This window comes from Pholcus phalangioides, unplaced genomic scaffold (assembly GCF_987345545.1).
Source record: "Pholcus phalangioides strain wild (caught in Gottingen) unplaced genomic scaffold, Ppha-v1.0 ptg000017l_1, whole genome shotgun sequence".
Taxonomy (NCBI): Eukaryota; Metazoa; Arthropoda; class Arachnida; order Araneae; family Pholcidae; genus Pholcus; species Pholcus phalangioides.
Window position 1 is genome coordinate 1,626,077 of NW_028301610.1, and position 13,285 is coordinate 1,639,361.

At 37.2% G+C, this 13,285-nt stretch overlaps 1 protein-coding gene across 5 annotated transcripts in view; it reads right to left on the bottom strand.

Annotated features, from left to right (window-relative positions):
• LOC149072102 (neural cell adhesion molecule 2-like) overlaps positions 1 to 13,285 on the bottom strand; it is a 396,536-nt gene that overhangs the window by 79,832 nt on the left and 303,419 nt on the right. For all 5 annotated transcript variants that reach the window (XM_089247386.1, XM_089247385.1, XM_089247387.1 and 2 more), the window contains one exon: positions 10,856 to 11,143. In XM_089247386.1, coding sequence (XP_089103512.1) covers positions 10,856 to 11,143 — 288 coding nt within the window. The remainder of the gene's footprint in view (positions 1 to 10,855; positions 11,144 to 13,285) is intronic.

The window sequence follows — 13,285 nt, forward strand, 5'->3', positions numbered from 1 at the left end:
ATTGAAAACATAGTAACGTAGATCAATGACTTTGCTACAGAATATATTCAACAAAATAATGTGGCACCAAAATCAAAGCGTGTTGGTCCGACACGAACAATCCACAAAAAAATTCCAAGTTCACAGAGATATTCAAATTCCAAAACGGAGGCAATTTTGGGAAGAACAGCGTTAAAAGCGTGTAAAACTGTTTTCCCGCATTTAACGCTGTTCTTTTCCCAAATTTCCTCCGTTTTTCGAATTCGAATACCTCTGTGAATATAGCATTTAGAAATGGAATTTTTTTGTTGGCATCGGGAGAGAGACAGAACAACAACTTTCTAATTGAAAGCACGGAAGATGGTATAAAAATTTAAGTTTTTTATTTTGCTACAGACTGTATTTTCACTCTCAAAACTAGTACAGGGGAATTTTTGAGCGCCTGCTTTTGAGCCTTTTTTTTAATTGAAATCATACCTCTACGACGGACGGTTGATGAGATAAGGGCAGAGCTAGTATTTACAGACAAGACCGTAACTAGAATTTTTGCCGCCCGGAGCCAACATTATTTAGCCACCGCCACAACTTTTAAATTCGATATACTTTTTTTAAAGGTGCTCTTTGTTACCAACTAAAACTGCCTCCCCCCTAAATTTTGCCACCCGGGCAGTTCACCCCCGCACCCCTCTAGTTCCGGTCCTGCTTACAGGACACCTGTTATAAAGAGTTGATGAAAACTAACTTGTGCAAATTGAAAATAATTGGGGCAGCTTAAGACAAACATTCCACGAAACTTTGTCGAAGACAAAATTATCCACGAAAAAATTATTTCATTTGCATGGTAACTAATCAACTGCTAATTAATAATATTTTTTTTAAACTTCAGTAAAATGTTTTGAAATATAGCGTACATATATGAATATTCATATCATCGCATACTGAATACCAACAGATAAATTAATAGTAAACATTGAATGTCCACAATGCGTGTCATACAATACAAATTGATTTTATATTGAATATTCACAAAACTTCATTCGATTCAATCACCGTAAATTCCGGTAAGGATGTATAAACCACATCCAGAAAGGGAAAAAAAGAAAAGTTTTCGTGGAAAAATCTCATCGTCGAAGCCTCAAGTAAGACGCACTTAATTTTCGTCAAAGAATTACAAAAAATGATTAAAATTGTTCGTACCGGTTTCCACTGACGTTCTGTGATTTCTTTATTAATTTTTTTACCATTACTTCATTAAAAAAATAAATTAGTAAACATTAAACGTTTTTCAGAAGTGAAAATTTATAGAATTTATTGGAATTCTCGAAGTTTTCATTGTTTTCAATCAAATACTTTGTTGTGAATGAAAAAACGTTGAGCTCTCGAGATTTTCATGTAATAATAATTATTTATGATTATCTTTCAATTAAAATAATGGTCTTTTTGCATGAATCTAAAACATAGAAAGAAATTGGTGAAAATGATAATTTCTAATTTTTCTCCAAGAAATCAGGGAAAACTGATTTCCTAGGTTTCATAAACATTTAAACACTCAGTGAGGCCATTGTGGCTAACCTACAATGGGTCTATTCATGTTGTTGAGGTATTGTTGCGATGGGAGGATCCCCAATCACCGAAAATCCGGCTACCTGCTGGTGAGAATGGGGGAAAGCATCGTCTTTCCTGAACAGGCTCTGTCCATTTTCAAAGGATTTATCTCAATATGCGTAACTGTCGAAGGGTTAATAAATGGAATAACTTACCCCCGGAGGTAGTAAATTGTAACACAATGACACGTTGAAAAGAAATACGATAAACATGTTGGAATAAATCGAGAAGCTACCCATACTTATAATAAGACAACCATAAGTATTCTTTATGGAGGTTCTGGTGACCTACAGTGTATCACTCTGATTGTGAAATTCGATCGTCGTGTTGATTTCGATGTTGTGTTTAATGCCTTTAAGTGTGCACGCCGCTCCAACCTCCCGTACTCGATGGTTTACGTGTGAGAGAAAATTTTTGTGCCACAACAAGGAGAATTAGATTCCTCCTTCATCCACTTATGGATAGCAGTTTGAAAGCAAAGAAGAGGGTGAGATTGATAGGGACTGTCTATTTGTGAACGGTGTTTTTCTCAGTCGATCTAAATGATAATTCAATTATCGAGGTTCCATTCAACGGCCTAAACAACACCGATGTTTTATTCGTGCCGCAATCTGAAAATAACTCTCTCTTCAGGATAAACCAACTCCTGAAAATAATTCTATGTGTCAAGTTAACCCCCTAGTTGATTGTCAGAATAATGAAATTGCTTTAAAATGTTGTTTTTAAAATATTTGTGGTTTACGATAGAAACTTTCATCGAAACTTATCTTTGATCTCTCTAAATTTTTATTTGTCGGTTTAATAGAAACTTTTCATACAAACCCTGACCTTAAGGTACTGGCATGGAGTGATTTCAATCTTCTGATTTCATCGGCAAAAAAAACCCACATTCGGCAGCCTTCTGGCGGTAATATTTTTGCTATCCATATATCTGACTATCTTAGAAACATTAATGATGTCTGAATCTGCAATATTTGTTAATATCTCAGCTCCGCCTATAATTCCCTGTTATTTCAAAATCTAATTATTGGAACTGTAAACTCTAGACTCCAGAACTCCAGAGCGCTCCCAAACAAAAACTTTTATTGAAATTTTAGATTTTTGTTATCCTCTCTGGTTAGCAGAGGTCAATTGTTTTTGGTTGGTGGGGACCTGAACTGCCGCTGGGAGATCCCACTGGTCGAGCACTCCCAGATCTCATGTCTGAAAATGATGTTAATAGTAAGGATTCTCTCGACCATAAACGTGACAGATGGGGTAATGTTCTAATCAATTTCTGTGAAACGAATGCAATAGCTATTTTGAATGTTTCGTACTCCGGGGATCAAAATGGTAATTATACTTATGTTTCTTCATTTGGGAAATCAATTGTTGATTATATTTTTTGTCTACTACAAATCGCAAAATAAATAACGTGAAGTCGCGCAATTTTTTTAGTCAGATCACTTTCCAGTCGCGCAATTTTTTTCCTCTGATCACTTTCCAGTCGTTGCCCATTCCCTCACGTCATCTTCTACTCGTGTTTTCCCTAATAATAACAATGAATTTAAGCTACGATAGCAGTCTCAAAAATCTGGCGAAGTATCCCAAACTACCTTTTCAGATTGCATAACTAGTATAGCCATTCACCGAATCACTGACTCGAATGCCCGTTTTGAATTTTTCAAAAATGCTGCAATTCTCGCACGTATAGTGAAAATATTTCAAATCTCCTTGGTATGATTTAGAATGCCGCATTTTAAAACGGGATGTAAGATATACTCTAAAGAAAAGCCCGACGAAAATTGCCCTGAACCCTTCACAAAATGCATCCAATCGAAAAAAAATCTTTCCGCGATACATGTATTTGCAAGAAGCAGATATATTTCCTGTAATTCCACCAAAACGCAAACAATTCCTCTGAATTTCGGAAAGCATTGAATGTTTTAGACGAAATACATATTTCAACCCCTCATTAATTTCTAAAAAATGCTGAAATCTTTATCTAATTCTCTAAATTCTCTAATCTTTTCGCAGCCCCCCTCAACTGATTTAACCCACTCCTTTGTCCGCCCTTACTTTAATAACTCATGTAGTTTTTTAGAAGCGCCCGATCCCAGTTTCCGAATACTTTTCTGTGCTCTCGTTACTGAAGCGTAATAAAGCCCAGGAAGTGATTGCATTCCCAATGAATTCTTGGTGAATTTGTTCCCTAACGGGGACACATTTCTCATCAACTTGTTCAACTTCATTCTGGAAAGCGGTGACATCGGTGTGGTCAGAAATAATAATTTCCCTAATTATGAAAAAATGTTCGTCGTTAGACCCAAGCAATAAAGAGCTATATTTCTCTTGAATTGTACCTCAACGTTTTCTCCTTCACGTTAACAAAAAGATTATATCACTGGTCAGAGCAAAATGGGATTCTACCGGAATCCCAGGGTGCATTCCGTAAAATTATAGGCTGCACTGACCATGTTGTTAGGCTAACCTCGATTGTCCAAATCCATCTTCAAAGGACCGCTGGCAAAGTTCTTGAGTGTTTCGTTGACTTAAGTTAAGCTTTCGATTCCGTTAATCGAAGCATTTTGTGGTGGAATATCTCTGACCTGGGAATAAGCCATAAAATTATTAAAATTTACGATCTGCTTTTTAATGATGCCCGTGCAAGAGTAAGAAGCGCTGATAAGCTAACAGATCCTTTCCCTGTAGTTAGGGGAATTTTGCAGGGTAAACCTGCCTCCCCCTTCTTTTTTCTGTCTTTTTAGCTATATTGAAAATTTTTTTGCCAACCTCATGTTCATGACATCTCAACTGACAACTCAACTGAACTAAACATCCTCCTTTACGCTGATGATATTGTGATACCAGTGACTCAAACATACAGTTGCAAAAAAATTCTCATTGACTCATATTTTGAATCTAACCAACTTAGTGTTAATCTAAACAAAAGCAAAACAATTGTATTCGGAGTCTTGCCGCCCGCAGAAAATACTAACTGTTTCTGGGGTACGCTAAACTCGAAATAACTAGTAGCTATGTCTCTATCTTGGCTTGTCTTTTACATCTTCCGGAAAAGTTACAATCGCAGCTAATTACATGATTAAAAAGTCTTTCGCGGCTATGAACCAACTACTTGACGTTTACTGCGTAGCTCCAGAAACCCCTCGCTGTGTGCAGGGCTAAACTTAGGCAGGTGCAAAGGGTGCAGCCGCACCGGGGCGCTAAATTTTAAAGGCCGCAAAACGAATTAAAATACTTTGTTTACATTGAGAAAACTACGTTGATTACATTGAGGAAAATACGTTAATTACATTGAGGAAAATACGTTAATTACATTGAGGAAAATACATTGATTACATTGAGTTACATTTTGACTCCTTATCAAAGCAATATCTTGAGATTCATCTCCAAAACAGGGGACCTTCAAGATCTAGGATTTTGACAACCCCCTCGCGAACACACTACCTGCATCTCATAAGCTCGTGCATTGGGCAAATACTACTTTTGGGCGGCTTGGACAGTTTTCTTTTAGGCAGAGGCGTGGGAGGAGTTGCCTTTAATGCAAAAAGCAGCCAAATTCTACGCGCTGTAAATTTGTGGGCACGCGCCCCATTTGCATAGGGGTGCTAGACAAGAAAGAGCACTGAATTCTCACTCTAACGACGTACTTATTTAAAACTACTCGGCGGGGAGGGGGGGGGTTGGGTTAAATGCATGCTTGTCACACTGAAAAAGTATTTAGTTGTAACTCTAGGCAGATAAACCGTCGTCCCGTCCTGACAGCCCTTCCATTTTGATGTGCTGTGTACAGATATTGTAGAGACGGTTCCCACATTTTGGAGTAGAATAGGTCCGATGTCTATGTCAGAGAATAGCATAGGCACTGAATCTGGGGGGCTGAGTCTTATTTCAGCCCCCTCAAGGATCGGGAAAAATCATTTCGGAGGCCCACAAAGCAGCTGTTTTCGTACCGGGCTGCAAAATAGTTAAGCCCGTGCGTGGCATTCAAATTATTCAGCCTTGTACGGTCTACATTGTTATGCGGCACCAGTTTGGGGTTTCTTCTATGCTGATATGCTGGAAAGAGTTCACACGAGTTTTCTCAAAAAGTAAATATTGTCCTGGTTACATTATTAGACTTGAGTTTGGTCACTGCCCAATTGTCCCACAAATGTTTAATCACCTTATCATGTATTGGCTTAGGCTTTTAAAAATGGTTGAAAACCGTCTACCAAAAATTTGCTTTCTCGAACTCTGCCGGCACGCAGACTCGGAAAACTGGGCAAATTCGCTCAGCCAATTCGCAAGTCCTTTATGTCCCTTTTGAATTACTGCGGACGATCTGATATCTGGCTCACGGCTCACGAACCCTATTTACCTCACTCCAGCAGTTTTAATATCTCTTACTAATAACTATATTGACATATCTCTTTAAGAAGATAGATCTTGACTGTCCGCTTCAACATTATTCCATTTCGCTGATAATTTTGAATTTCCAATATCTTTGCAATCTTATCTTTTGAATCTCCATTTGGCGGTTCGTAGGAACATGGCCAGCTATGCCTCTATCATTTTATACTATACACTAACAAAGGTACATTACACAAATTTAACCTTGATGAATCTTGTCAGTTTTGCAACCAACTAAATAGCTATTATGATCTTTATCAACCCTTTCACACGGAACGGATCCAGATGCGGGTCTGGAAGAAGTTTTGATTATTGATACAAACGGAGCCTTTCATACGATGCAGAATGCACTCGCAACCTGGAAGTGTTCATGCGGCCTCGGATGGTGTCCGTATGTGTCAAAAGTAACTTGAGTGCGGGATCCGCGTCAGCACATACAGGTTTTGTTTATTAGGTTATATAGAGCTATACACACGTCGGGATCCTGGTGGAATTCACCCACATATTTGGGTACTTTTTAAAATGATTTTCCACGGAATTTTTTTAATTATTTGCCGTAAATACCCTTAAAACTCTATATGAAGGTCCCTGTTCATCAATACGATGTACCCACATACGTCTATTCATCCATTTCCTTCTGAGATAAAGGAGATATAGCAACTTTAACTCTGCTTATGTGTTACGTACTTTAACACGAGGATGTTTTATTAAAATTATTTAAGTCATGTGTGACTAAACTCCTTTGCTTCTATGGTCACGTGAGGAAGGCTTTGGGTAAGAGCAAAAATGTAGATGTTGTTTACCTTGATTTCCAGAAGGCATTCGATCGGGTCCAACATGATAAACTCTTGAAGCGTTTATAAGAGATTGGGATTGGGGGACACTTGCTGAATTGGATAGAATCGTGGTTAAGAGAGAGGTCACAACTAGTTATGGTGAACGGGGAATTCTCTGGTTGGACAGGCGTCACAAGTGGAGTTTCTCAAGGAAGTTTCTTTGGCCCCATACTTTTTTCACTTTTTATCGATAAACTCGATCAGGGTATCGATGAGATTGCTAGCAAATTCACAGATGATGTGAAGCTAATAGGGGTAATCGGGAATCAAAGCGATAGGGAGTTGCTCCAGACCAACTTAAACAGCATGGGCAAATGAATGGAGCCTGACGTTTAGCGTTGACAAGTGCATGGTCGCTCATTTTGGTTCGAACAATCCACGGTTCTCTTACGAGTTGAATGGTGTCACTATCCCGGATGAAACTAGGGTCACCGATTTGAAGATAAGATTGCAAAGATATTGGAAATTCAAAATTATCAGCGAAATGGAATAATGTTGAAGCGGACAGTCAAGATCTATCTTCTTAAAGAGATATGTCAATATAGTTATTAGTAAGAGATATTAAAACTGCTGGAGTGAGGTAAATAGGGTTCGTGAGCCGTGAGCCAGATATCAGATCGTCCGCAGTAATTCAAAAGGGACATAAAGGACTTGCGAATTGGCTGAGCGAATTTGCCCAGTTTTCCGAGTCTGCGTGCCGGCAGAGTTCGAGAAAGCAAATTTTTGGTAGACGGTTTTCAACCATTTTTAAAAGCCTAAGCCAATACATGATAAGGTGATTAAACATTTGTGGGACAATTGGGCAGTGACCAAACTCAAGTCTAATAATGTAACCAGGACAATATTTACTTTTTGAGAAAACTCGTGTGAACTCTTTCCAGCATATCAGCATAGAAGAAACCCCAAACTGGTGCCGCATAACAATGTAGACCGTACAAGGCTGAATAATTTGAATGCCACGCACGGGCTTAACTATTTTGCAGCCCGGTACGAAAACAGCTGCTTTGTGGGCCTCCGAAATGATTTTTCCCGATCCTTGAGAATCCACCGAATTCTCATTGACGAGCGGCTTAGGTCCTGGGCTGGAGTATGCTGTAAGGTTTTGGAGACCATATCTGAAGAGGGCCATAGACTTGATTGAAGGGATGCGGAGAAGAGATACGGGTGTCCTCGTTAGCACATGCGGCTTGTAGAAAAAATACTTTATTGTTTGAATATGTTTATATTGGAAGAACGCAGACGTCGGGAGAATATGATCGAAGTGTTCAAAATTTTCAACGGGATGAATAGGATGGACCATGAACCAACTCAAATACACCGTTAATCGACTGCTTTTACAAGGGGACACCAGTATCGATTGATAAAGGACAATGCGAGGTTGTGGTGTCGCAGGGAATTTTTTTCTGATAGGTTTGTTAATAAATGTAATAGCTTACCCCCGGAGATAGTAAATTGTAACACATTTACTACTATGTAGTAATTGTATATATATATTGAATGTAATTGTGCACTTTTAATTGGGTTGCTGTATTTTTGAAATATATGACATCCATATGCATTATGGGCATCTTTTTCTCAACTACCTCGTTGGGCATTTTGCTTGTTGTGACGTTGTATTTGTATTTAAAAAAATTTATGGCACAAAAATATGGGTAAATTTTGGTGATTTTTGAAAAAGTTGCATGTTGTTAAAGTTAAAATTTAAAAAAAAAAAGCCATTAATTAAAATCCTAGAAGTTCGTGTACCGAAAACTGGGGTGACTTTGCGCCACTCTTTTTGGGGTTTTCCTTGATATCTTCTTCCCTTATGCTTTGCCTAGTCTGATGGGGATTTTACTAAAGGTAGACTCACTTCTCAGCTTTCGATTTCTGGTTTTGAAAAAATTTATGATAAGGAAAGGACAGCAAATGTTTTTCGCGTGGCACACAGTGCCATCACTTTTCTCGCCTGTCACACCCATTTTTATAAAAAATTCCGGTTAGTAACTTTACTTGGAACCCTTTGGAAAAATTATTTCTGCCCAAAATTAGATCAATTTTTTAAATTTTTAATTAAAATAATCCACGAAACCTAAAAAAACAGTTTATTGACATTTTTAAGTAAAGAAAGTATTTATTTCTACTTTTTTTGGAAAAATTTTAATTCGCTGAAACATTAGCAAAAATAAAGACTTAAATCTCGAAAATATAAGGCTCTTCTTAAAAAATAACACCGATAAATATGACATTCATTTCTTCGAATCCACTACAAACTTGTTGTCCCTGCCAATTGGTCAACGTTTCTTGATTTGCATTATGATTCGGCACCTCGGATACCAAATTTTGTTAGCTGGGTCAGGCCATGAGTAGAATTCGCGAACTTTCTTCATGACCCTTACATACGCCTCCACAATATGATAAAAAATGGTGAGCATCTGTTTGTTTCTTGTCGCATTAAGACCCTCTTCAAGTGTTTAATTTGAGTAATTGCGGTAGGTTCGATTACCCAGCTTCCACACATACTTGCGAACCATTGCTGGGACAATAACAAACTGAAAAAACAGGTGGCACAAAGTCACCACCTGAATCCTCATTTTTTTATGCATCATATTTCTGCCAATATGCACAACTTACAACAACAATTTTACAATTCAAACTGGGATTTCTTATCGTAAATAACTTCTACATAGAAATATTAAATTACCTAGTGTCCACGAAACCCACACTGTCTGCACCAGGAGAGGTTTACACGCATTTGAAAAATTTTGTGTAAATCACAATATAACCAAAAAATTCTCTAGACAACAGCACACAAGATGACAGCAGATGATGCAATAAATGCTGTCGGTGAAAAAAGACAGCTCCTGAATCGGCATGAAAAATTTTGAAACCGATTATTCATCTATACGCTCTCAGGAAGCGCCTGCGTCCTAAAATCCGTGAATGGCACATAGTCGGAACCTTGGAACAAAGTCAGCCCAGTTTACGGTATGTAACACCATAGTGTTGAGAGACGCACAGAGTTTCAAGATATTTGAATGCGTGACGTTTGAAAAAAAATGTTACTTATCTAACAAAAACTTAGTTTTGGGAAAAAAGAATTTTAGTGAAAAACATTAGCATGTGTAATGCCTGCCAGTAATTTATATTAAAATATTTTAAGAATATTTTTAGTACGGGTAGAACTTTCCTTTTGTTCATTCTTCACAATTTTATTCTTAAATAATAAAATAAAACTTAAAAAAATTAAATATATAAAAACAACGCCCTATCCACGTACAGCGTTCACTGGGTGAAAAAAACTCCCTGGGTCAAGTGCTCGTGTGAAAAGGCATGCGGATCCGGACCCGCATCCGCTCTGTGTGTAAGGGGCCTAAGGAATGCACATTCTTCGCCCTTCAAAGACATACTAATATTTCTAAATACCTCCGCCATTCCTATTTCCGATCAAACTTTTATATAACTTTTAGCAAACCCTTTCCTCCTCTCTGTCTGCATTTTTTCCGATTTATGGAGGACATATTAAAACACATACTTTTCTTGCAACAGCAGTTTTTTTTTATTCCCCTTCCCTTTCAGTTTTCGTTTGTTTCACATATCTGTCCAGGTAACATTATTTTTTTCCAACATTATATTTATTTATCAGTCTATTTATTTGGATTCGAGAGTGCATTTATGCATGTATATTCTTTGTGTTTAAACTTCATTGCATTTATTTCGGTTTAGTGTGCGTCTCCAATAATTTAATTACAAATATTTGTACTTGCCATCCACTGTTGTATTGATAGGCATGATTGAGCAAATCATCAAAGCTTCTGTTTCAGTTATTACTATTAATTACAGTATAGTATGGCATATCCACATGTCACTGAAATGTAGTTTTATTAGAACCATGTTTATATATTGTAATAATACTGTAAAATGTTTATATACTGTTGCAATTTTGGTTCTATTTGAATAAAATGACAAATGCTGGAAAATATCTAAAATAAGATTTACTTGAGACTAGGTTCAGTAACTGAGATTTTTTCTAGTATTAGAACAAAGATTAACTTCCCAAATACCTGCAGTGATAACTGTATATACACACGGTTCTTTCTGAGTACCAACACTGTTGCTGCCCCAGCATTGTAGAGTTCCATAATCGTACTCGGTCTTCGCCGTAACTGTAGCTGTACTTTTTGTACCTTCATTCACAAATGAGACGTCATCTACATTTTCACCAGATTTGTTGAAGCTCCATCGAAACGAAACATCAGTTGGATCTGCTTCTACTTCACAGACTACCTTTACTTCTTCATGCCTCGTAGCACCGTAAAGGATTTTCTGACCGGCCTTGCAAATCGGAGAATCTATGCAATCATATGACGAAAACTACATTACTAGAAAATACAAAGGAATACATTAAAAACAAATTTTATTCACCTTTTTTTTTTACTTTTTGTGAAAATCTTGATATAAGCAGCTTGCATGAAACTAATATTTCCTCAGAAAATTGCACGCACATCGCATCTTCTCAGAATGTTTCAATATATCAAATAGTTTGCATATTCAATCAAGTACAAATATATATAAATATTTTGCCTATATAATCATCATTTTCTATAAGAAAACGATTGTTTCTATTTTTATATGCACTTTTTCATTATTTCCAGTTTTTCTCCAAAAGAAGTTTACTGTTCCAAAGTTGCTGTTCTGTAAATAAACCTGTGTTTGTCCATCGAACCACTTCTTGTTTTGCAATCTCGAAGTCTTGTGGAAAATTATCCCGAACAATTTGGTGTCAGAAGTGGGATAAGCCAAGGACTTGAATGGTGAAAACAAGAATGATGGACATGGACAAGAAAGATGCGAGAACAGTTGAACCAGTTGATGAGTGTTATGGTCCAGATGAAGTTGGGCATCATCGAAGAGATGAACAAATCTGTCGCCACAGTCAACACCTCCATCGCCGCAGTGAATGACAAGATAGAAGCCACGAGCGCAGCCATCAAAGATGATGTCAACACCACCATCGTCGCCGTTAATGACAAGATAGAGGTCACGAGCGCAGCCGTTACAGAGGAATGCAACGACTCTATTGCTGGAGTAAAGGAAGATGTCGCCGCCGTGAAGAATGACATCTTTCAAAAATTTTTCATCGATTAAGTTGTTTTATTTTATACAGGGTGGTAACTATAAACCGCCCGATAATTACACACGTGATTCCTTGTAAAAAACTAATGAAGAAAATTGTTTTCCGTTTTTCGATCGGACGAATATTAAGTGAGTTAAATGGTTTTGAAATTTTGTGACGTGTCATTTATCTAACGGTCAGTTATATGCCAAACACCGAACCAAAGTGCATTTCTCCACCAGCAGCGGGTTGTCACTTCTCAAAAATGAACTGAAATATTCAATCCCATTCGAATCCAAGTCCGACCTTCCTTCACGATTGGTACTTTTTCTCTCCATGTAGGGTGATACTATTAACCTTGCTATTACGTATCGCTTACGTGTTAGCTTCATCTTCTAAGTTGGCAAAGTTATCGTAAGATTTGTACCATGTTAGCCCAATGAGATCTGTTTTAAAATTCTTTTAGCCAAATCAACACTTTTTTGACAAAATGTGAAATTTTATTACCTTCACTATTAAGTCTAATTTTCTGAGGGAAGGTGCATGCAGTACGTACGTGTTTACTGCGTGATCATTATTTTACGTTGTTGTCTTAATCAGATTACAATGTTGATCAATAAAACGGCAGTATTTTTTTTGGTTTTTTTTTTTTAACTTTCATTGAAACTTTTACTTGAAAAAAAGCTTCAACGAGGGATGTAAAAATGGTAGCTTGACGGAGGTGTCACTTAGTGGAAACAGTAAAATAATAATAACGATTCAATCAGAAACTTTTAATCAAGCTTATTACGTTACGAATTGACGTATTCAAAATAATTTTTGGTTTCGAATTTTTCTGTTGATTCACACTATTCAACTTCGGATTTTTTTTTCAAGGTTATTTCAGTGATTTTAGGGTGTTTTTGGAGCACCGATTCTGAATATTACATTGGTTTTATCAGATCGGCTCTAGTTTTTCAGTGAATGAAAGTTGAATTTCGATGATAATACCATAAGCAAAACGCGTATCTATTGAGGGGGGGGGGCGAAGCAAAATGCGATAATTCATGAAATTTTCTGAACTTCTGTATGATAATATTGCATTGAATCAATCAATCGTTGAAAATTACCTGTATCAACGTTTTTGATTAAATAACAAATTCAAGAATATTTTGACTAAAAAATAGCCGATTAATTAAATTATTGCCGATTCCGAACGGCAGCCTTTTTTTTATACTCACCGAGAGGTTGGTGTGTTAGCCCGTTCGGGTTTGAGGCCGTTCTCGTAAGTACGTACGCGAATACCGTTCCCTGATTTCAATTGCGTTGTGTATTATTTATAAAGTATATAACCCAGGCAAAGTTTACACAAAGTAGTCATACACGAGATGCTGGAAGT